Raw genomic sequence first — 25851 nt, 5'->3', positions numbered from 1 at the left:
AGGTGTGACAGGGTTAGGGTCACAATGGCTTGTTTTGCATTCTTGGATACTATTTTCTTTGATTCATCTTTGAAGAGAATTTATCCCATCAGGTCTGAGACACATTTCTTATGAAACAGCTGCATAAGATCATCCCACAGTTTTAGAAAAGTGATAAAATAAAAGATCTTTTTTCTCTGTGCTATGTCCATCACTGGTAGTGTTCTTGACCAAACGAGAATGCTTATCAACTTCAACAAAGAATTTAGCCATGAGGGTGAATTTTGAAATGAGGTGATGTCTGGAAATAAGAACGCTTTTGTTTCACAGAACCGTAAGCCTGTAAAGAAGACCTCTGAGAGAGTCTTAAACCAAAATGTTTACCACTTAGTCAGTAATCAGTGTTGGGGTTGTGAATTTCAGAATTTTAAAATGAAAACCCATCATTTATTCTTCATCTATCAAAGGGCAATGGCGAGGAAGTTTATCTGTTTTAAAATTTGAAAAACAGATAGCATTATGTCTATGTTTATACATACCTGAAATCAAAATAGAGAGTAAATTTGCAAAGAAGAGAAGGGAAGGAAGAAGGCAGATTGACAAAGACGGGCACTCACTGATGGACTCTCAGTGTGACTCGCCTTGGGTCTTCCCTCACCGTGGGCTTCCAGTCCCAGAAACTCTCCTCTTTCCTCATCACTGCTCTGGAATTTGCCTTCTCACCTCATGACGTTGCTGGTCCGAGGCCAGTTCAAGTGTAGTTTGTGAGAAAGGAGATCCTCGCACCCTGATTTCTCATGCTGCACCTCCCTTATAAGGCCCAGTCCGTCTTTTCTCCGAATAGTCCAGATGCTAGACCATCTCCTTACCAAGGATAACCCTCTTTTGTGAAACAAAAGGACATTAGAGGAGCAGTCTGAGTTTTGCTGTAAATACGTGTCCAGGATTCCAGCATGATGGTGACTTGAATGACGCCTCACCCACTCATCTCCCAGCCAACTCCTTACCTCGTCTGAGCTGAGTGGTGACCAAGGGTACAAATGAGATCTGGAACTCTATTAGGGTCCTGAAGGACACAGTTGATGCAGACTCTTTTCCCCTTTGGTCCAGATGAGAGCTCAGAATGGGGTGAAGATCAGAAATAATGCTGTGGCTTTGTGGTGCCAGAGAGATGCTGACCTCCCTCTCCCATGGACCTTACTTGAGTGAGTGTTGCCTTGCAGGAGCAGCTGGTTTCCTTGGCCTCTCAGGAGCTGGGGGTACCTAACCAAGCGCATTTTCTCCACCCTGACATTGTAAGAATGCCCTCTAAGGAAACCAGGGTGTAGAAAGGCTTGTCCCTAGAGTCTAACAGGACTTCCCACTTAAGGTACCCCAGGAAAGCAACACCATGCTTGACAGCATGCCACATGCAGGAACAGGGATAGGATGCAAAACAAACAGATCAGGAAACAGATCAGGAAGCTCCTAATGAAAATGAGCAATGGTTATGAGAGAGGAAAACGTGAACCAAAATCAAATATTTCTAGTAAGAGCACTTACAGAAATCTAAGGACCAAAAGAGAAAAGCAACAACAAGAAAACCCACAATGACAACCAAATGCTGCGGGGAAAAGCCATAATTTACAAACTTAAAAATTTTGTAATCGATTAGGTGAAGGAGAGATGGTGGTTGTTGTTAAAATCCACATTAATGGTTTTGAAAACCAAGTAGAGGAAATAACTCAACACAGAAAATAAAGTTGCAAGTAAAACTAAGAAGAAAACACACACACACACACCCCTAAGCACATCCTAGAGAAATTCTTTAACTTTATGGGTAAAGATAGTTTACCAGATTCTAGAGAGAAAAAAGAAGTTACTTTTCTTGTTACTCAGAAAAGAAACAAAAATAAGACTAATGAATTTCTCATCTGTAACAATGAAAACTGGAAGACAATGGAATAACATCTACTGAGAGAAAAAACTACAACCCAGGGATGCTATAGGCAGAGAAGATATCATTCATCTCTCAGAGCAAATGCAAGATATTTGAGGACATGCAAAGATTCAGAGGCTGTATCACCAATGTGCACCGTCTAAGGAAATACTCAGGAAGTAATACCAATGGAGTCAGAATGACTACCTGTGAAGAGGAGAAGAAACAGTAATGAGTGATCAACTTGGCAGTATATAGGCTGTTAAATCCCACATGATGATGACAGAGCAACTAGAAATGGGTGAGCAACACTACAAGGGAAGCCTTGAAAATGGCTAGAACGGAAGCTCCTTACCTATCTCAGCAAAATCCAGTAGTTGGAGGAAAGAGATGGGGAAAGTTAGAGTGTTCCAGGATCCCACCTGAAGAGGGAGAGGCAGGGAGCAGTTATGGAGCAGAGCTTGAGTGGGGGGAAATAATTGCTATCTTGCATTCATATAAGAATGAAAAACATGTATTTGAATATGAATGTCAGGAAATGGAAGGTAATCATTAGTGGGAATGGAAAAAGCACAATAGGCCTACCTAATTAGCAGGGGGAAAAGGGGAATGAATAGTATCTGATCAATTTAGCAAAAACAGCTCCGAGGAAAAAGAGGAGAGGAGTAAAATCATGACTAATCATAAAACAAAATGGAGGAAGTCAAATCTGCTATATTACATATTACAGGAAATGTAAAAGCACTGAGTTTTGACACAAATAGAAACTATTCAGTTGGTTTATAAAGTTATTGGTATTTATAAGAAACAGACTTAAAATGGCAAAAAATGTTTGAAAATAAAGAGGCAGATAAAGAAATACCAGGTAAATACAAACCAAGAGAAAGCGGGAATGGCAGCATTAATATTAGGAAAGGTGGAATTTACGATTAAAACACTAAACAGGATAAAGAAGACCATTGATAAATGATAAAACACACTGTATAGGAGAATAAATACTCATAAATTGCATACATTAAACAATATAATAGCTAAATTTATAAAGCAAAAGCTATTAGAAAAGTTTTAAAAATACATTTATCGCGGGATATTTTGGTTTGCCTCCTTCAGAAACAGATCTAAAAGACAAAAATGGGACAGTAATTATACAATATTAATTAAAATTTCAGCTAAGATATATATATACAGAAATTTATAATTGTCAGATAGAAGTGTACAATTTTTCATATTTCCATGGAATAGTTGTAGAAACCAATTAAGCATTTGGCCACAAAAAGAAACATTAAAAAAATCAAATGGAGACTTTACAAGACAAAGCATTTGGTCATATAAATTAGTAAAAATAGAAATAAATAACAAAAATGTAAATACCCAAAAGTCCTTTTCCCCCATGGGCATGACATCCCTAGATTATGATGAGAAGCAGTAGAAAGCAATGAAAAGAAAGCTCTGTTTTCAAAATTTATGGGAGACAGTGAAAACCATAATCATAGGAAAGATATATTGTTAAGCAATATATTAAAGAATAAAGACCCACAAAAAGGAATTTACACATCTTAATAAATGAGTAAAATATCAGAGAAAAAGAAACTGAAGGGAGATAGAAAGAGGTGGATAATCAAGAGAAAACTGAAATTAAAAACAAACAAAAAGCTGATTCTTCAAAAACACTAAGAAACCAGAAAGCCCTAGAGGATCCTGATTAATGAGGAGAAAATAAGGAGAGATACAGAAGACATGGTAAAACTGAAACGAACTATTCTAAGCAACAAATCTTTTAAATCTAAGGGAATTTTTTTTCTTAGCAAAATATGATTAACCCCAAATTATTTCAAAACATGGAGAAAACTCATCAAAACCAATTATCTCATAAGAGATGAGACAGGTGATTAAAAGAGGCACCATTTAAAAGTACCAGATCATCAGGTCCTAGGTGAATTTTATGTAACCTTCAAAGTGCAACTAAGTCCAGTGTTCCAAAAGCTATTCAACTTCAAAAGAAGAAAAAGATGGAAAGCACTAAAATTCATATTATAGAGTTGGCATAACCTTAATAAAAAACACAATTAAAATTGTACAAAAAAGAAGCCATCTAGACCAAAATTTCTTCTCAGTATATCTGTAAAAATTCTAAATAACTATTTGCGTATAAGAATCTAGCAATATATAAGAAGGATAGGCTAGACCAAATTAATAACCAAGTGGTTACTAATCTTTGGTGATAATGCAAAGATTTTTCACTGTTAGGAAATCTATTAGCATAATTAGATTAATAAATCAAAGTAGAAAATCGTGATCTTATCAATAGATGATGAAAAGGTTTGGGATAAAATTTGGAAACCATTCCTTATTAAAATAGAACTCACAATGGCCGACCCAGTGGTGCAGCGGTTAAGTTCACACGTTCCACTTCTCGGCGGCCCAGGGTTCGCCAGTTCAGATCCCGGGTGCGGACATGGCACCGCTTGGCAAAAGCCATGCTGTTGTAGGCGTCCCACGTATAAAGTAGAGGAAGATGGGCATGGATGTTAGCTCAGGGCCAGTCTTCCTCAGCAAAAAGAGGAGGATTGGCAGTAGTTAGCTCAGGGCTAATCTTCCTCAAAAAATAAATAAATACATAAAAGAATAAAATAGAACTCACTAAGTAAAACAAGAATAAAAAACACTTAAATATGTTAGTCATATGTAGGATCATCAATCAAAAAAATTAAACAGCCTTCTAACTGGTGAGATCCTAAGACCCATTCACTTAAAATTAGGAACATAAGAAAGGCTTACCTACTGTCGCAATGACTATTCAAATTGTTTTGACATTTTAGCAATTGCAGTGAGAGAAGAAAATTAAACAATTGACATATATTTTGGGAAAAGTTAAAATTAGCACTTTTGTTAAATACATGATTGATTGTATATGTACAAAATCCATGTGTCTCTAGAAATTTAAAAAAATAGTTTGAAAAGAAGTAGTTGAATAGTTGAAAATTGGTCCTTGGATGAATATAAGGTATATATATAGACATCACAGGTAGGCTAGCATAATAGTTAAGAGATGCTCTGTGTTTGAGTCCCAGATCTGCCATTCATTAGCTGAGTGGCAAGTGACCTAATTTGGGCCAAATAAACTTGCCTGGACAAATTACTTCATTTCTCTGGCCTTCAATTTTCTTCTACGTAGATTGTGCTTTAGTTTTCAATCTGTAGTTTGTTTGAGAAGAAAATGAGTTAATATATGTAAACTGCTTAGAAAACTGTCTAACTCATGTTATATAGTATTTTTAAGTAATTATTAAGCAATAATTGGCCAAGTTTGGAAGTCATAAAAAATTCCTATCCTAATGACAACAAACACTATAAAATTCTTTGAAATACATGTTACAAGAGTGGTCTGGGACCTGATATAAAGGGATCTATAAAATATTACTGAAAGGTGTAAAACAGGATCTGAATAAATATAAAGACAGTCAATGTTTTTAGATCGGAAGGCTGATATCATAAGAATATTTCTCCCAAAATAAGTAGTTATTTGTTAGAAGTCAAGGCTTATTTTTAATTAGAGAAAATGATCTTAAAACTCATGTGGAAGAATAAATGTCTGAAAATAGCCAAAAATATATTTAAAAGGCAAATAGTGAAGATAAAATGCCCTTGATATATATTTTTAAAAATACAATGAAGCCCCTGTATTAACATCTACATAATACTGGCATAAATAAAGGCCAGTCAATCAGTGGAATAGACTAAAATTTCAGAAATAAATCCTACTAATGTGTAGGGAAATTTAACATAAAACAAAAATGATTTTTCTATTCAGTGGGATTTGATAAATGGGCTGGCACCACTGGTCATCCATCTGGAAGAATATAAAATTGGACCCATATCTCTCAACATATTCAAAAATAAATTAAGATGGATTAAAGACAAATGTAAAAAATAAAGCAATACAAATTCTAGACGTTAATTCGAGAGCCTGCAAAGACCAGGGATGACTTGATCCCTGAGTAGCAGAAAGCTCCCAAAGCAATGGCTTAAACACCTAACAACGTTATTTTCTTACAAGAAGTCCAGAGGTAGGCCAGCCAGGCTTCAAAGATGCCATCAAGGACCCAGGTTCCTTCTATCTTTCTTTGCTCTGCCATTCTTAGCATGTGGCCTTTGTCCCCTGGATCCCCAGAAGTTTGCTGCATTTTCATATTCCTGGTTGAAATAAGAATAAAAGCAAAGTGAGAAGGCTTTCTCTACATTGGGCTATTTCCTTTCACTCCTCAGAGACTTCTTGCTACATCTCTTTTTTCAGAACTGTTATCCTTGGCTATGCTTAGCTGCAGGAGAAGAGGGAACATTTACTATTTTTGCTTTCCAGCTTTTATAACAGAGGCAGGCAAGGAAAAAGTGGTTGTGAATCCACACAGCCTGCCCGGGGGACTGTTTGTACACCCTAAGAAGAGGGAAACCATTCTAAGAGAACCAGAAAACCCAGAAGAAAAGGCTTAAATGATTATTTTTTTAATTTAAAACCTTTTATATGTAAATAAAAATACCATAAACAAAATTATTACAACAAGAAACATATTTACAATCCATGTGAAAGATCTAAGGTTTCTATGCATAATATACTAAGGGTGACTTCTACAAATTAAAAAGAGAAAGACAAACAACCCAATGGGAAAAATGACATGAATAGACAATTCACGGAAGAGCAAATTCAAATGGTTGGTAAACATATGAAAAGGTAATCAGTTTTATTATTGGTCTGAGGAAGGCAGTAGCTAATTCCAGTTCCTGTAGCCCCACTGCACAGGTCCTATCCTGGCTTCCCTCACTGAGCGTTCACGTGCCAGGTGACCACCAGTGGTTTGCTTAGGAAGTTGCTCCTAGCTTGGTCAGCAGAAAATTAATGGGAGAGGCTACCGTAGTGAGAGGTTTCCCTGGTTGGAATTCTGAACACTTCTTCTCCAAGAGACATACATGGAAGTCATGCTGTAGAGTGCTGTTAATCCATTTCTTCAGCTACAGATGACTTCATACACTTGCATGTTCCATCCTGACTTCCTATGTGTTGTTTTCATGGGAAAACATATACTGATGCACGTCAACTTCTAAACATAGTACATTCCTAAAGTGAGGACTTTCTGTACAATTGTGGAGTTTTGGCTTAGGAAGCAGCAAAAAAAAAGAAGAAAAAAAGAGCAATTTATGAATTGCTTTACTCAAAAACTCATAAGAAGTATGTGAAATAAACACAACAAAAATCTATTCATAGAATTATGAAAGACAGAAAGAGAGGGAGAAAAGAAGGAAAGGAGGGAGGGAGGGAGGAGGAAGAGGCAAAACATTAACAGAGGTTGTATTTGGAGAGTAGGGCTATGACAGAAAGTCTGCCAATTTTTAATCACCAAAGGTCAAGGGCAAAATTAACCCCGGAGTTGGAACTACAGCAGGTTGGTTCTATGCTTTGCTGAGTGGGGAGGAAAAGCATCTTTCCAGACAGACAGATACAGCTTGTTAATGTCCATGCTGTCCTGATCGTTGGTTTTCAATTCAGGATCAACTCCAGACATGGTATGTAATGCAGGAGCAAGGCACAGAGTTTCTGATTTGCTTTAGGGATGAAATATAAACCAAAAGTCCTTGGCACTAAAGGAAATTTTAACCCTTAGGACTTATACTTTTACCCTTTTCTCTTCTCTCTTCTATCTCCTCCTCCTTGGATTCTTGATGCTATCGTTCTCAGTTTTGTTTCACATTCCATCGTACTGCCTTCCTTCTGCCTCTGTGTAGACTTGTATGGTTGGGAGATCTTTGAGATCTCCTAAGTCTGTTTTATAGATGAGGAAAACTGAAGCTAAGACTTATTGAAATGTTCCCTCAGTGAACAGCTAGTGAGTTCTAGAGCCAGAAATATCCAGAGTTAAATCCAATCTTTTGCTATTCCTTCACCTTTCTAACTTCCACAAAAACACCAAACCTTTCTAGAAAACCACAGGAAAAAGCTAAACATGTTCTTGAATATGCTTGCAACCTTGGGGTAGGCATAGCTAGCTTAGAGAAATCTTAAAAAAGACTAAGTATAAAAGAAAAATGGATCAATTAGACTTCATCAAAATGAAAACTTATACTTATCAGAAAATTCTTTTAAGAAAATGAAAAGGCAAGCCACAATCTGAGAGAAAATTTTATATATATATATACATATATATGACAAATAACTTGTATGCAGAATATATAAAGAGTTCCTATAAATCAAGAACAAAAAGATAAACAATGCAATTTTTAAAAGGACAAAAATCTTAATAGAAACTACATGGAAAAGATATGCAGATGTCTAATAAGCACACAAAAAAGTGCTCAACATCAGAACTGAAAATTAAAACCACTCACCCACTAGAATGGCTAAAATTGAAAAGAACCACAGCACCAAATACTGGTGCAAATGTGGAACAACTCTCATACATTGTCTATGGGAGTGCAAAATGTAAAATGGCACAATTTCTTTAGAAACTCTTTGACAATTTCTTCTTTCAAGTTAAAAATACCATCTCGCCTTGGCCCAGCAGTTCATATCCTAAGTATTTGCCCAAAACAAATGAAAACTTATCTTCATAGCAGTTTATTCATAATAGGCTGAACTGGAATCATGAAGTGAATGGATGTTACAAATTGCAGTATATTCATGCAATAGATTCATGCAACAATGTGGAAGAATTTCAAAAACATTCCATTAAGCAAAAGAATCCAGAGTACGTACTATCTGACTCCATTTATATAAAGTTTGAGAACAGACAAAACTAATCTATATTCAAAGAAATCAGAACAGTGGCTGCCTGGGGGGGTGCAGATTGACAGCAGGAGAGGTGAGAATTTTGTAGGTGTGATGGAGATGTGCCATATTTTGGTTTGGGTTCATAGTGGATACATTTATTAAAACTCACTCAAGTGTCCACTTAAGATTTGTGTATTTCACTGAATATAAAATTTACCTAAGCAGTAATAATTTTAAAAAACAAAAATTAGGTGTATTCAAACAAGTGTACTTAAATATGGCAAGTTTTGGGTCTGTGTTCTCACTTTCATCCAGCTTTGGCCCGAGCGAGATTTCATTTGGTGCTGGGGCAGAGTTACATTGTCTCTACTGAACCGTAACCACAATCCTCTTAAAAACCTCCACTGCCATCGCACTACAATGTTTTGCTGGATAAAGACATTTGTCCGTTAAAATAAGAACATCTACAACCTATCTAGGATTGTGCTGAGGGAGAGAATGAAGCATTGGTGACATATAGATGGGACCATGACTTTAAAATATTTTCATCAATTTCCAAATTAAAATAGGCCCATTTTTAGCTCTTAGATATAGATTACTCTTTGGGGCAGTTTTATTACTAGAATATTACTAAAGTGATAAATAATTTTTAAATATTTCTACGTATTGTTTGTTCCAGATAGGTCAAAAGAATCAAATTCATATTTCTTAAACATAGAACATCAAGGTTATACATCTCCTCTTGGAATGTCACATAGCATTGGGCAGATGTAAAATTAGTTTTAATTTAATTCCTTTAAGATACTCATTATGTGTCTTTCTGTACCATTTTCTCCTGCTTTGGAAGGAAATGGAACGCATGACTTTTTTTCTTCTTCTTCTTTTTATTTTATTTATTTGTATTTTCTGCATTCTGAAAATATATTAAACGTGCAGCCATGTTGGAAATTGTGAAAGAGGAAGATTTGAGAGCCAAGAGCAAAATGCTTCTAATTTTAAAGACTGAGATTTAGTTTAGTCTTGGATGCCATTATAGTGAATAATGGGAACTGATCCTTCTTTCAAAAGAAATATTACCAGACGGTCTTAGCGTTCAGCGCTTAATGCTGCTGTGAATTTCCAGTTATACCCCAAACTCTTCATTTCCCCAGTGTTCCTCCTCACCTCTGTCATCAGACAAACACGAAAGGAATCTGAAACCCTTTTTCACGTTTTCTGAAATACTTACTGGTGCTGGGAAAACTTTTTCTTTGTGAGAATAGGGTTTTGTATAGAAAGACAAAAACCTGGAGCCTGAATCAGATCCACCAGGCTAATTACTACAACTCTGAAGTTTATTACTTTTAAATATTAACTACTTAAAATGATTCATTTGGAGATCAAAATGATTAATCCTCCTCAGTCACTATAAATGTCAGCGGCGGGATTAAGGGATTTAGATGGCCATGTTTACTCAACCTTAAATTTCTGTACTTAAAGACACAAGTTAAATAGCCCCGGTTTATCATTGTTTCATGTTAATGTTTTCCTCTTAGCTCCCTCTTTCAGCTCTCCTGCTTAACTGATTGTTAACTAATTTGGACTGTTAAGTAGGCAAGGGCTTCTTTCAGCCCTGGCGGTCAACCTGCTTTGTAGATTACCTTCCAGAAGGTGTGAGCAGATAGATGTAGCTTATAGCCCTCCTCCGGACACAGTGGGGGTAATCCTCCCCCCCCCCCACTCGCCCTTTATTGGTCTAATGTCTTGAGCCTCCGGCTTACTGCTAAACTTGTATCCAGTTCCTTGCCACGTTGCCAATTTTGGATCCACATTATGAATCACTGTGGTGCTGCTTCAGTCACAATTACTGAACCCCCGCTGCTCCATGCCAAACCGTATGCATATTTATACCAATACCTACTGCAGTTTGACTATCAGATCCCAGCAGATATGTTGTAGGCATATTATCACTGGGTCTTGGATTGTTCTAAAGAAATAATTACTAAGTAAAAGCAAGAAGCAGATTCATTTTCAGAATGCTTTTGATAAAAACTAATTTTAAAGTTATTTCTCTAATTACAAACGGTCGCTAACATCAGACTTGCACTGTTTTGCAGTTGGAGGTATAAATCCTTCATGATACGTGCTTAAGAAGATGCTCTTTCTGGACAAGTCAGCCGACTCATAACCTAATTTTTCTCCTTTGAGCCACCAATCCTTCTCATCAATATCCATATGTCTCTCCTCCGCTGGAGGCTTCACAAAGCTTAGCTGGAAGAAAACACGTATTCTCTGGGGCCATTCATTCTAATCCTGCTCTCTCTGCTTACAAATATCTTGAGGTTTTCCCTTCTCATCAAATTCACCCTAGATCCTCAGTTTTACATGTGCATTAACAGAAGTACCCTTCACAGCTCAGTTCAGGATGAACGCTGGGGGGCAACCTGCAGTGGCTTCCATTAGACTTGTGTTTTGAGTAATAAATTGACTTTTAAGTATAGTGTACCGTGGTCATTTTCTCTGTCCTCTCAGAATTTGAGAATATTAGTATTGGATGAATTCTTATCAGTTATGGATGTTAATATCATATTAACAGATAAACTGACCATGCACTTGAAGATACTTGCATTTTACATACACAGTAAAATGGGGTATGGGGAGTTAAAGTATTTAGTGGGATTTTAAGCTAGTTTTTAAAATGTAGGGCCTTATAAGTGAAGATTTACACTCTCATTGAAATTTCTGTTGCATGTTCGAGAGTGGGTATTCTGTTCAAACAGTGACAATCTTAAAAAGGTTAAAGTGTTTGGAGTGTCCCATGACATATGCATTAGAACTCAAAGGGAAAAAAGTTACATACATTTCTATTACTGTGTGATCTTCTTATCTTATTATTTTGCAAATACAGCAAAAGGGGGAACTCCAGCTAAAATGGGGGTGACACTAATTCCATAAGCATCAAATAAGAAATATTTGCCCAATTTGTAGTTTTGGGTAATGTTCTACCCTTGGAAAATGTCACTCCACGTCTGAGAATAGATCATTGCATCCAAGCTCAGAACAACCAAGGAAAATACTTGAAGACAGTTATAGATTATTTTATTTCTGTGTATTAAATTTATATTGATTCTTCTACCCATTTCCCATACTTACTCAATTTGGGGGGTTATTACTATAGAAGAAATGAGTGGTTACTTTTTTTAAAATAAATCCGTATATGATGAAGGGAAAAGGAAGAATTGAAATGATAGAAAAACTGTGCTCCTGTATTTCTCACGTAACTTCATTTCTTTACAATAAACGAGGAACATTTACAGCCCAGCTTCTCAAGAGAAGGTAATAAATTAAGTACCTGTAATTATTGAATAGACTCTATAAAACAGCAAATCAAGAAAATATATTTGTTCTTTTAAAAAGAAGATAGACTTTAATTTTTCCTTAGTTTTAATTAATGAAATTATTATGCAAAATAAAAATTCACAACTAGAAAATAGAAACTTACTAATTTGCTTCTCTACAACTCCTTCTAAATGATCCATTATACAAGTTATGGAGCCTTCCTCGCTTTTATTCATGCTCAAAAGCCATAAGCACTTATATAATCCATTGGCCCTCTTTCTTAGTTTCCAATGGGACCATACTATACACGCTACTCAGCAACTTGTATTTTTTTGCTTAAAATATATATAATGGGCTTCTCTCCAGATCTGAAGATATAGGTCCAAATTCATTATTTATACTAGCCACATAATGTTCCACCCATGGGATATATAATTTATTCAGCCATTCCCTTGCTGGTAAACAACCCATTTATTCTAATTTTTGCAAGAATGCCATAGTAAAATTGTTTGTACATGTACGTTTAAGATCAAGCAATTTTATTTCCATAGGATGTAGTCTCAAAAGCAGACTTTTTGAGCTAAAGAGTACTTTTAATCTTAATAGAAAACTGCTTTCAAGTAAGTACTAAAGCAGCGTAACAGAAGGCAAAGAAAAAACTGATAGAATAAAGCAAGAATGAATTCACATAGCAGGCTCACAGAATCAACTACTTTTTAAGAGAACAATGATTTTTGATTTATTCCCCAGATTTCAATACCAATGACCTATATTCCAACTCCTCATCGCAAACTTGCAGTGTGATATAAAAGAGAATCAACGGATAATAACAAATTCTGGTGAGGCTATGCAGAAATTAGACCCCTCACACACTGCTGGTGGGAATGTAAAATGGTGCAGCCACTGTGGAAAACAGGCTGGTAGTTCCTCAAGAGGTTAAACATAGAGTTCCTATATGACCCAGCAATGCCTTTCATAAGGATATACTCAAGAGAAATAAAAACATGTGTCTATGTAAAAACTTGTACACAAATGTTCATAGCAGCATTTCATAATAGGCAAAAAGTGGGAACAACTCAAATGGCCATTAAGTGATGACTGGATAAATAAAATGTGGTCTGTTCATACAATGGAATGTTATTCAGCCATAAAATGGAAGGAAGTACTGATACGTGCTGCAGTATGGATGAACCTTGAAATCCCTATGCTGATGAAAGAAGCCAGACACAAAAGGACGTGTATTCTAGGATCTCTTTTCTTTGAAAAGTCCAGAATAGGCAAATCTATAGAGACAGGAAGTAGATTAGTGGTTGCCTAGGGCTATGGCGGGAGGCAGAATAAGAGGAGAAATGGGAAGTGACTGATAATTGGTGCAAAGTTTCTTTCGGGGGTGATAAAAAGGTTCTAAAATTGATTGTGGTGATAGTTGCACACCACAAGGTATATACTAAAAACCATTGAATTGTACACTTTAAATGGGTGCGTTGTATGCTTTGTGAATTATATATCAATAAAACTGTTTTTTCAAAAAGAACAAACAAGTGAGGGAGAAAGAAAAATCTAGACTGAGAAATCTGGACATGGGAAGGGAGAGAATACTGGACCACCCTCCCCCTGGGTGACGTAGTCACCCTTTGTCACTCAGAGACTGGTTCCTCATGTTGAGTCTTTTTCTTTTCAACTCACACAGAGATAGTCGATATCTTGCTTCTTGGTGAGCATGACTGTGCATTGCAGCTTTGAGAAATTCCTCCCTTCTCTAACTAGGTTCTAGACGCCATGTGAAAAAAAGACCAAATAGCTAACCTGTTTTTCCAATCCCCTTCTTTTTTAAAGAGGTAGATGTGCTGTGTGCTAACCTCACTCGAAGTATCTGTTCTAATGCAGTCCTTTTCACTCTGTCACATACCCTCACTCGTTTTTTAAAATGTGAACTTTTTAAATGCTACAACCTGCCTAGGTTGCGTTCATTCAGTTTTCTTTTATAGATTTTTCAAATTTATGGGTGTCATAAAACAAAAATGCCTAATCTAACCCAAGCTAACCCTGCCTTTTAATCACAATGAATTTCATCCTCAGGTATACTTTATTCTTGCTACAATTTATTGTTTTGGTACTGTTTCAAATTGTAATGGGAAATGCTGTTGATGACCCTGCTGAGAAAGGTTACCAAAATTCAGTGCACAGGAGGTAAATACTTATTTCACCAGTCTCAGCCAAACAGAATTAATATGAGGATTTTAAAGGGCAAAGAAAGAAATTAAAGTAATGGTGTTGGAATCATTGCAAGGAACACAATGTGAAGAAACTATGGAAAATAAGAATCTGTGTAGCTTTATCTCTTTCATGTTACTTGAAGCCAAAGTTGCCTTTAGGCAAGAAGGTCAAGTTTTTAGCCTGGTTCCAGAAGCATCTTTGCTGCCTTTTTTCTGCCTTTTTCTTCCCACTTCTCTACATTGCCTTAAAGCCCTCACACCTACCCCCTAAAAGCCCACCCTGCCCAACCCCCCACCTCCATGATAACTCAGCCAACAGTCCCTTCTCCCAGTCAGGGACCTTTCTTCTGTCCATCTTCCCTCTGTTTGTCAAAATTGAGTATCTTTTCCATAAGTATACCCCATCTTGCTAGACATTGCTAGATTGTGAGGAATAATCTAATAGACTAATTTATTCTAGTTTAGGATTGTTGGCATTAGAACGAGGGATCCTACAAGCAAGAATCCTTAACTAAAGAGGAGAACTGACAACAACAGAATTTGAAGCCCTGAGGCAGGTCTAGGGTAGAGAAATTTTTGAATGAAGGAAAAATACAGATCCACTTTGGTGGTGCTGTGGCCATTCTAAAATTATTTGAAAATGTTCCTCTCCCCACTCTCAAATTATCCAGCTCTCTAGATTATTAATTACATTTGTCAAGTGTTTATTTTGTTAAGCCATTTTTCATTTAGCCTTTCTTTATGCCGGTCACACTTACATAAAGCAGCTCTTAAACCGAGTCATGATAGTCCTGAAAGATGAAAAAACAGAATGGTAAAGTGACTTGAACAGAGCTAGTACGTGGTTTTAACTTAGGTCCATCAGAGGTCAAGTTTAGCGTTCTTTCCTGGAGGAAACAAAAGCAACCTTTTAATTCAGTACGGAAATCTACCCGCGGTCCTCCACTTGTGCTTGCTTTCCATTGCATTTCAGAAATAGCCCTTAAGAGTTTTGAATTATTGTGAGACAATGATTTCACGGCGTCAGAGGTTTAAGGAGTTTGGGATACACGTATCAATTCAGTGAATATTGATTTGCAAAGTGAACTGTGTTTACATACCTGGATACCAAATAATAAAGATGGCAGTTTTCTGCCGTCTTTCACCTCAAAGATGTTCGCATCGAGGTGGCAACAGTATGAAAAGTCAATAACGTGGAAAATGTTTCCAGTTACATTTCAGAGATTAGAAAGGGAGTTCTTACCATCTTTTAACGTCTCTCTTATTTTTATTCTCCAATGTGGGCACCTCCCAAAATAGAAGAAAGATGCAGAGGATCTTATCATTCATTTTCACCTTTTAAAAATTATTTTATATTCTTATTTTGAAAAATCAGCATGTTTGATGGTAATATTTAACTGTTTTACACCCTTTTTTCCCCTTTCTATTTTAAATGTGATATAAAAATAACAATACGTAAGCTCTTCCACTGCTATTCCTTTAACTGCCCATGACATTGCCTTTTTTCCTGGATTTCTTACCTTCTCAAGTTTGCCCTCTTTCTCACTGTTCAATGAGCTCTTTCTTCCTTTTTATCTCTTCTTTTTTTTTTCTTTTTTTTGAGCTACTTCCTTTTCTTTTTTTTCTTGACATACTTTTTGGTTCAGATACTTATTCACCTCTCTCTGATAAGCACAGTTTGATTTGTAGCTAATTGTAGGAACAGATTTTCATTCTTTATGAGTGTCATTGTCAGGATCCATTTGGAAGTCTGACCAGATAAAGCTGATTCCAACTTCTGATATGACCACAGCAATAAAGCAATTAACCAAACCAGTTAAAATGTGCAGAGGCCTCGAGGGTGCTAATATCTTTACTGCCAAATATTTACTATATTGTGCCTTATGTTTGACTCATTTTCTAGAAGACTCAACATGTTATTATCCCAAATAATTTATAAAACCCTCTTTTAAAAAATATGATGTATGTCATTTCTCATACCAGCCAATTAACTTTGAAACGTTCATAGATTTAGAGATAGAAGTAAAACAATGAAAACTATGAATAATATAAATGCTTAATATTCTTACAAGGTTGGTATTATGTGGTAGCATTTGAATCACTGTTTGTATACTATTAATCTTTGCATGTATTTTGATTCTGGTTGGTCCATAAATCTCAGACTCCACCATGCCAACAAGAGGCAAGAAATGGAAGAGCCATATATATAAATATACATCCTACAAGCATACATTTTTCTCTCTCTTCTCACTCATAGTATCATAAAACATATGTGAAATTTCAGGAATAAATACAGGATTGGAAAAGTCATTAATAACAGCAGTCATTTTAAAGTGTCACCTAATTTAAACACTTTTGCTTTAAGTTATTGCGGTGTCATGAGTTTTATTATGCTCAATTTATTAGTAAAGGCCTGTAGAGTTCACAGCCATTTATTTGTCAGAGAACTTGATTTTATCATTAATTTTTAAATACATAATACTCCCACTTTATTTTTAGAGTGCACTTTATTTGCAAAAATGGATTTGCTCTGATCAATACAGATGTTTCCAGGTGTTTATTAAGGCAAACAATCTAGAAAGTCAGAGGTCTGCAAATTTTCAAGATTATACTCCAAAGTTACACTCCAGAGTTTAGTGTGTTATACACACACACACACACACACAATGCATGTTTATATTGGTTGTTGAGTTAAGGTGGGAAGATAACAAGTAACTTATTCTTGAGGGAAATATTTTCTGTTCCAAAGAAGTGACATCTTGGTGCAAAATCCTATCCCTTAGGACTCGAGCCAGGACACAGGAAATAATCTGACGATGTCTATTGCTTCACAAGTCTGCTAAACAAAATTCTATCGCTGATAGCTAACCCTTTCTCTGGGTTGAGTTTTCATGGTCTGTGCTGTTTTACTTGCCCGTCTCTCTGGAAGGTGCTTCTGGGCTTAAATAATTGACAAAGGAGCTCAAAGCTGGGGTGTGTGGCAAGTCAATGGAGGAGCCCCACCCCCGCTCCCATAATTGCGTCCATTTGACCGTGTGCCCTACGATGCTAATGTAAACACCTGGTGCTGATAGCTGAAAAACCTGAATTCTTGAGTATTTATTTTAGGAAGATTTTCTTTAAAAAATAAAAGAAGAAAAGAAAAACTAAAGCTAAACATATACTCACTAGCTGTTATCTCTTTTTCCCCCTAATTAGGACAGAATTTTACCCTAAGGCAGTTAGGAGTTTGTGAACCAGCAACTCGAAGAGGACTGGCATTTTGTGCGGAAATGGGGCTCCCTCACAGAGGTTACTCTATCAGTGCAGGGTCAGATGCTGATACTGAAAATGAAGCAGTGATGTCCCCAGAGCATGCCATGAGACTTTGGGGCAGGGGGGTCAAGTCAGGCCGCAGCTCCTGCCTGTCAAGTCGGTCCAACTCAGCCCTCACCCTGACAGATACGGAGCACGAAAACAAGTCGGACAGTGAGAGCGGTAAGTTTCATTTTTTGCTTTATAATGGTGTTCAGTGCTTCTGTCTGTTTTGATTGACTATGCGGGCATGTTTTTCTTCCTATCTTCCTTCCTCCTCTCCTTCTTTCTCTTTCTTTCTTCTTCCTTTCTTTTTGTTTAACGCAGTAGAATTCAAGAAATGTCCTTGAATAATGCTTTCCTTTTTCCTGGAAAAAAATCAATTTTTGACATCAGATTGTTGTTAAATTATGCAAGTGGTCTATGATGTGTTAGCTATAGTTTTGAAAAACAGTTTAATCATGTACAGGAAAAAAAAACAGATCAGCTTTGACTTATCTTGGACCATGTCACCTGTTATCCTCGGTGGAGTTGCAAAGCTCGCGGTGATGAAGTTTACCCCAGAGCCAGTTTGCAATCAAAGATGTCTTTGTAGATTCCTCTTGAAGATATCTCAAAGAAGCTGCAGAATCTTAGAATGGATGAGTGAGCACACAGAATAGTTTATTAACAGGGCTCAAGTGATTGAAGAACAAATTTGATCATGCTTTAAACTTACCAGTTGATGAGAGCAATTGAAAGCTTGGTAAAGAGGGGGAGTTGGGACTTTGATGTGTTTTCTGGATTGGATTACTATGCAATTAAATTCAAGCACAAAAATTGGATTTTAGGATATCCAAATAGCAGCTTTACATATTGAAGAAAAATGTCTTTATAAATTCTTGGGACTTTTTCTCCTATTACTAATGCAGGATAATAAAAACAGTTAATTTATATGCAATAAGATATTTAAAAGAAAACTTAATTTTTAGTCAATGCTGCTTCTAAGAAGAATTGGAGCATCAGCATAGATGCACCAGACACCAAAAAGACATTTCTCCTTCAGCATTTAATATTAACAGTGCACTTGCCACTTCAATCTAGTTATTAATGCTATGTGTGTGCGATGCATCAAGGAGCAAAGAGAAAATTAAAATGGAAGATTTGCATGACATTTGGAAAGAAAAATGGTTGTTTTACCAACGATGTTTCATTTTTATAATTTATTGAGCAACTTTGTCAGCATGGCTCTGTAATAGGAAAGCAGGTCTATTGTCAGCTTTCAGTTTCAGCTAAGTCACAGTAGGAGGTGGTACCTAGTGCTTCCCACGGCTTATTACTAGATTCCTTTCTATTCATGAAAAAACAAAAAAGACTAATTTAAACCAACTGAAACAACACCTTATCTTCTGTAGATTACATTAGTGCATTAAACCAAAGTCAAGATCAGTTAATAATAAGCACTCGATATTTCATTTTGGACATGTCACTTCTTGGTGGAGGCTGGCTTTATTCCAACCCAAAAGAGGAAACAAGGGCAGTTCCTTCTGACAAAATGAGTTTTAGAATCAGGCTGCCAACATTTCCTGAGCTAATCCATTCACCTCCATAAAACCTGTGTTTATATCAGTTTTCAGTGTGGATTCAGAAGTCCCTAACTTTAAATACATAAAACTTAGCATAAACTTTGTTTCTCATCCATTGGCATCTTTGACAGCAGGTACAATGGTTATGTTGAAATGTAGCATTTGGCATTTGATTTTCTGAAAATGTGTGATAAAATTTATGCTGGTATAGAAAAGAGAAGAGTAGAATGCGGCAGAATAATGCATTCAGGTCTGATTATCTGCATTGTACATCGTCCATAGCCATATCTCTTAAATATTTTTTCACATCAGAGCATCTTGCCCTTTCCACCCACAACCTTTGTAGCATCTCTTTCTCTCTCTAATAACAAGTGTATCTTGTTATTGTATCTGTATTGGTAAAATATGAACTAATTTTATTATTTTTTAAATTGTACATCTGCTAAAACTGTCTCACGGTGAATTCCCAAATATATGCCACTTTTTTCTTTTCAGAAAATATAAAACTACAAACTTTGCAACATTTAGTTAACAGTATAAAATATCCAAATGATTGGGAGGAGAGGAGGAAGACCCCTGAGTTGCTCACCCCCTGGCCCTCTCCATCTGCATGGATTATTAGTAACTAGAGGAGGATCTCCTTTCCCCAGGATTCTCCTACGCCCCGTTCTTAGAGTGATGGAAAGGCAAGAAAAGACGCTCTCTTTCATTTCTCCAAGTGGTTGTCATGAAGCAGAGTGAAGAGAGAGAAGAAAAGAGCGTCCAGGGCTTTGCTTTGAAATTCAGAACATTTGGTAGCATTTGTTGAGAGTAAACAGGTCAGCCAAGTTAAGAGTGTAAAGTGTCAAAAACAATGTTTGTTGAGCTGGGCAAGTGATGACTTCAACTTGTGTTTCCTCTTTCCCCGAGGTTTGGCTGTGGTTGTTTTCTTAAACAACATTTTGATGGTCGAAGAACTCCCATTGAGGTCACTTTAAGGAAGAAAACAAAAGAGAGAATAAAATAGATATGACCTCATACTGAATACTGGCTATTGCATAGAGTTAATATGTGTGACCATAGGAACGTTTCCCTTTAACTTATTTGTTCTGAATTTTCAGTGATTAGTCAGACGGAGCAAGATTCCATCTAAAGTAATGAATTGCATTAAGATCTAGCGTGGAAGCATAAGTTTCTGAGCTATTTAGCAGACCTTATAATTTTGAATTGTGGAATTAGAGTATCAAGGATTTTTTTCGCATATATAAAATTTTATCTTAAGCTGGGTTATAGTAAAAACTAAAATTTATAATTGTACACATGGTCTTTTAACACTTTTATAAACAATATCCTCAAAACTATTACATGTTTACACTATTATTACTACTTCTGGTCAAATATTTCTAATGTAAAATCACTAAAATAACTCGATTTTACCTTCTTTGGATATTTTTAATTGCTCTAACTTTGAAAAACTATTGATTTTCCAGTAATATTTTCCTTTGACTTTCAATTATTCTAATTGTCTAATTTTGTTCATTCGTGTACTAGTTTGAAATGTGCCCTTGGATGTTCTATTGTATCACTATAGGTCGAAACAAGAAGGACATGTGTAAAATAACTCACCAAAATGAAACTAATTTAGGAACCAGACACTGACTTGTTTTCATCTGGTTGAGCATGGGAATTTTCGTTGACTGTTTTCATCATTTGAAATAACTGTGAATAAGGCTGTTTTCCCCAGAAAACATTCAACATTTGTAAAATTATGCAAGCTGAGTGCCTGATGGTCTAGTTATAACTTCAAAGAAGAGTTTAGACGCTAAAAGGAATTAGATTTCATTTATTTATTGATAAAGAGGCCAACAGTTCAAGTTAAGAAGGCGCTAGAACTGCTGTGAGGCTAATGAAATTTTGATGGCCCGTGCCTCCCGCGAAGAGTAAAAGAACATTCGGACCATGTCACACGTCTCCATGTTAGCAGAGATTCAAAACAAGTGATAAAATTTATTCTTTTGCAAAACTAACTCTTCACCAACCAGGGGAATTTGAAGTTAAAAAGCATTTTGAGGAAAAAAATTTTTTACAGTGTATTGAGTTTCATATGGAATTCCAAATGTTAATCTTGTCCCAAGTTAAGAGTATGCGAGAAGTCCTTGCTTTTGACACGCATTGATTGCTGTGGTTGTCTTCCTGGTTCTAAGTCAACTGCCGTGCGCCAGGGCAAATACCGGAGGGGCGGTGGCTTGTGGCCACCTCAGAGCAGCAGTCCTAGTAAGCTGTTAAGAAGTTAGAAAATAAATGTGATGAGATGCCCTAATCAAAGGTAAAATTACCAGCGTGCTCTGGATTGTCTTAGGCGATGCTCCTGTCTCTGATGTATTGTTAAAAGACACCTGACTGCATTCCCGCTCTCCAGCTTTGCAAGTAATCTGATCTCAATTCCAAATATCTATTTAAATGTCAGGAACAAAGGAATTTTTTATCAAAACATCAACCTTTAAGCTTTAAAAATGTTTGCTTGTGCATCTTTTCCCAGAAGAAGCCAAGCGTCTATTATCCTTTGTCATCCAGCAGTGTGGTCTCACGAAAGATGTCTGGATTCAGAATCACACCAGTCAGGGTTTGAATCCTCTCATTCAACCCCCGCGACTGTTTGCTCCTGGGTCACCCAAAGCTTGGGTTCCCAACTTTTTCATCTCTGCCTGCTTCTTTGTCAGTTGTACTGCTAGTTCTGGAGACGTGGTGCCCTCCTATGGAAGGTCCTCATCTTGCTCCTTCTCCCTGTCTCCGTGACCTCTTGGGCCCCTTGGAAAGCGATGACCTTTGACATTAGACCAGGAGGAGTTGGCACTCCTCTTCTACCTCATCGTGATTTGGGACCTCGAGAGCCAATATTGAGGACAATAGTAGAGAATCTGTTGTTGGGGGGCACACCACCTGAGCTTGAATTGGCTCCCCTACCTCCCAGTGGCGTGACCTTGGCCAAGCTACTTAACATTCCTGGGCTTCAGTCTCAGGGGTAAAATAGAGAAAATAGTAAATAGTATATAGTCCTTATAGGATTGTATATAAATGAGGATTAAGTGAGTTCAGTCATATAATGTGCTTAGAACAGTGCCTGGCATCTAGTGAGTTCCAAATAAGTGTGTGTCCCTTCCTTCTCCCTTCCTCCTCGTACTCTCCCTCTCTGTTAGTCAAGCGTTAGCTTATTTGGCAAGATGAGAGAGAACCAGTGGTCTCCTCCAGGAAAGACACTGATAATTTGCATAGTCTGGAATTTCTGTCACCATTTATTGACTCTTTTATTTTTCTCCAAAATTCCACATCCTTTTTAATTTATTATAATTAAATGAATGTACATTGAATGGTGCTGATAATTAGTTTGATGACTGTGGACTTCAAAGACTTAAGTATGCTCCTTCCCCTCCTGGCCAACGGAAATTTCAAAAGTAGTGTTTTCCTCAAAGGCATGTTACTTAGGCAGCCAGTCAATTAAAAGGCAATTTAACTGATGCTCGTCAGTTCACACAATAAAATAAATCATTCCTGGAAGACTTTATTTCTCACTTGGGGTCTTAGCAATATACCTGTTGTAGGACTTCACGAATGCCACACTAATTGTGCATGATACTAAAGTATTAAGGGCCAGTTTGGCTCACAAAGAGGGCATAAGATTAAAGTGCAATATGTTTAGGTGTAACAGATGCTGCTTTGCACAGCTAAAACACTTCAAAGAACCCATTTGCTCATCGTTTGAAACAGTATTTTAAGTCTATGTTCTGTGTGGACAGAGAAAGTCTAAAAGTCAAGTTATTGTACTTTAAAAGGAAAAAAGTATACCCCTTGAACCACTTTGATAACCTATTGTAGTGATAACATTTACATCAGTCTCTCAACAGAGAACCTTAGCTATTTTGCAATTCAATTTACCATGTCAGGCAGAGTATGTTCCCTGAAAGAGTGGGCAGTGCAATTTCTTCTCTTTCTGAGCAACCTCCTATAGGTGAGACAGCGGAAATGGAAAGACTTGTAGCTATTCTATTACCAGTTAAATTCTGGAACAGTTTGGGAGAAACTGCCAGTGGCATTGGGGTACCCTGTTATGTCCTATACTTGCGATGCTCCCAGCGATGACGCAGATGTCATTTCTCTCCTGGCTCTTTTCACAAAGAGGATAATATTTGAGTTTTCTGAAGATAATTTGAAGAGAGCTGTATTATTTTGCCTGACTAGTCTAATTCCATTCCTTCAACTATATCCACGAACCTTTCAGCCTACTTTGGAAATTGATTGTGAGAATTAAAATGGAGTTCTGTTGCTGTAAGAAATAAATGGTATTTCAGTATTATTCTAATTTTATGAGGTTCTATTACACATACTAAACTATAACTTGAATATAAATTCTATTATGGGCCTTCTTCTGGCATGTAATGGTCAATTCTGGCATGTCCTACTGTAGTAAATTATATTTTATGTTTTAGGTGCTGTGGGATGTCAAAAATAGCAAAAGTAATAATGTTGTGTGCTTACTAAATCAAGCTCAGAATTAAAGTGCTGCTTTGTAAAGTACAATCGAATATTTTCCAACATATAGAAATAGTTACATTGCCTGGATATGTATACATTTGTAGTTTAAATAGCGACTTGTCATTCTTTTAGCAAAACCTTCCATATTTCATTTAAGGATGACATATATTCACTTCATGGATATGTTACAAGTCACTTGAGCACAATAAGTTATGATTTGAATACATTTTTCTCAAATTTAGTATTATGAAGCTGGAGTTAAGAAGACTATAAAGTCCACTACCATTGTTGTTATCACTTAAGAATTATACACATTTATATTTTCCATTCTAAGAGGATTTTTGGGACCTCTTGGCAGTTTGTTACTCTTCACATGAATACTGCCATTTCTACAAAACTCAACTTGTGTTCTAAGTATTTCTGTTCAAAGTATATAGAGTATATACTGTCTCTGTTTAAATTCTAAATGTTCTTTTAATTATAGTGTTGAAATCAAAGTAAAGCATACTATGCACATATCAAAACTGATGATGTGTGCTATTTTGATTTTTGAATGTGTTTTTCATATCCTTGAAAAATCACAGTGGTAGCAGTAAAATTGTTTTAATTAATGAATTGAACAGCAGCCGATGCTGAATCAGGTTTATTGATGTAATTATCACTGAAATAGAAAAAGTAAGTGTTAGAGCCATAGAACCTTAGTTTATTTGCCATTCTGAGGGTATTCAAGTGTTTGAAGAGCAACTAACTGATTTTTTGGGTAGTATTTAAAGAATATTCTCTTAAGTCATGTAATTCTGTTTATTAACATTACATATATACACAAATTTAAATGTGAAAATCTTATACATTATTTACTGAGTAGTTTGAATGATGGTTTCACTATATTGGAATTTTCTTATATTTATCAATTAACTTGAAATAGTTTTCCATAATGAATAGACTGTACATAAACTAAATGTAAACGCTTTTTGAATGCTTATTAAAATGGATATGAATTCATATCAAGTTGAGAAAAGGGCAATTAAAGATGTGTTATGAATAGTATCTTGACCTTAAGTATTATTTTAAGTCACATAGAAACTGAAAACTGGGGGCCAGCCCCGTGGCCGAGTGGTTAAGTTTGCACACTCTACTTCGGCAGCCTGGGGTTTCGCTGGTTCAGATCCCTGGTGCAGACATCTCTCATTAGGCCATGTTGAGGCGGCGTCCCACATTCCACAACTAGAAGGACCCACAGCTAAGATACACAACTATGTACCAAGGGGATCTGGGGAGAAAAAGCAGGAAAAAAAAAAACAAAAAAACCCCCTGAAAACTGAATAAAGTTTAGATGTGACTTTTTGACTTGATTTCTTATTTAGTGTATCAACTGTGTCTTCAATGAATAATAAATTCTGAGTATTGTACCAGGTGCAGGAAAAACAAAAATGAGTAAGACATAGTCTCTGACTTCTAGAAACTCACAGGCTGGTTAGGCAAACAGGCAAGTAGACGTTGTGATTGTATTTTAATGTGGTAAGTGGTATTACAACACAACATGCAAGGTCAGTGACAGCACAGCGCACGTTGTTGCCAACTGGGAATTGGGGCAGGAGGGGAGAGAATGTTTCACTAAGGAGGAACGAGGTGGACTGGAACACAGGCTTAAAGGGTGTGTAGCAATTCAACATGTAGACAAAGCAGCAAAGGAGACGGTGTAAAATCTCTGGGGAGTGTTAGGAGAGCCACAGGCTGTTTGGTGCCTGAAACAGAGGGTGTGTAGATGAAGGATGAGAGCTGAGGCTGCGTGAGCAGCGCCAGACCAAAGCACAAGGGGCCTTCAGGGCCAGGCTAAGGAATTTGTACTTTTTCCTGCAGGGGAATGCTCTGAAGGACTTTCACGCAGAGGTATTTTACTGTCATATTTACGTTTTGTGAAATACCCTGAAAGCAGTGTAGAATGTTGACTCTCCCACGGGGAGTAAGCTCTGTGCGGGTGTGGCCTTGTTCACCATTGTATCTCTGTGCTGATCTCACCCAATGCCTGAACCCAGAACTGGAGCTTTTGCTGAGTGAATGCATAATGGACTTAGAGGTCAAACTTCTTTGACAAACGGGCCAGTCAGATAGTATTGTAATTATCAAAGTGAGAAAATATGAAAGTTTGAACCAAGAACCAGAAAGGAAAGGCAGACTAATTCAAATAGAATCAAGACTTAAGGATTAACTCATTACTTTGGGGTTACGGAGAAGGAAGACATTTAAAAAGACCCTCTAACATGGAAGACGGGGTGAGTGATGGTATAATCA

At 36.7% G+C, this 25851-nt stretch overlaps 1 protein-coding gene across 7 annotated transcripts in view; it reads left to right on the top strand.

The window, feature by feature from the left end:
- TENM3 (teneurin transmembrane protein 3) overlaps positions 1-25851 on the top strand; it is a 2420957-nt gene that overhangs the window by 1997964 nt on the left and 397142 nt on the right. For all 7 annotated transcript variants that reach the window (XM_070598205.1, XM_070598211.1, XM_070598209.1 and 4 more), the window contains one exon: positions 17390-17668. In XM_070598205.1, coding sequence (XP_070454306.1) covers positions 17390-17668 — 279 coding nt within the window. The remainder of the gene's footprint in view (positions 1-17389; positions 17669-25851) is intronic.

This window comes from Equus przewalskii, chromosome 28, assembly GCF_037783145.1.
Source record: "Equus przewalskii isolate Varuska chromosome 28, EquPr2, whole genome shotgun sequence".
In the NCBI taxonomy this organism is placed as follows: domain Eukaryota; kingdom Metazoa; phylum Chordata; class Mammalia; order Perissodactyla; family Equidae; genus Equus; species Equus przewalskii.
Note: the sequence above shows the minus strand (reverse complement) of the source record. Positions and strands in the feature narration are given on the sequence as shown.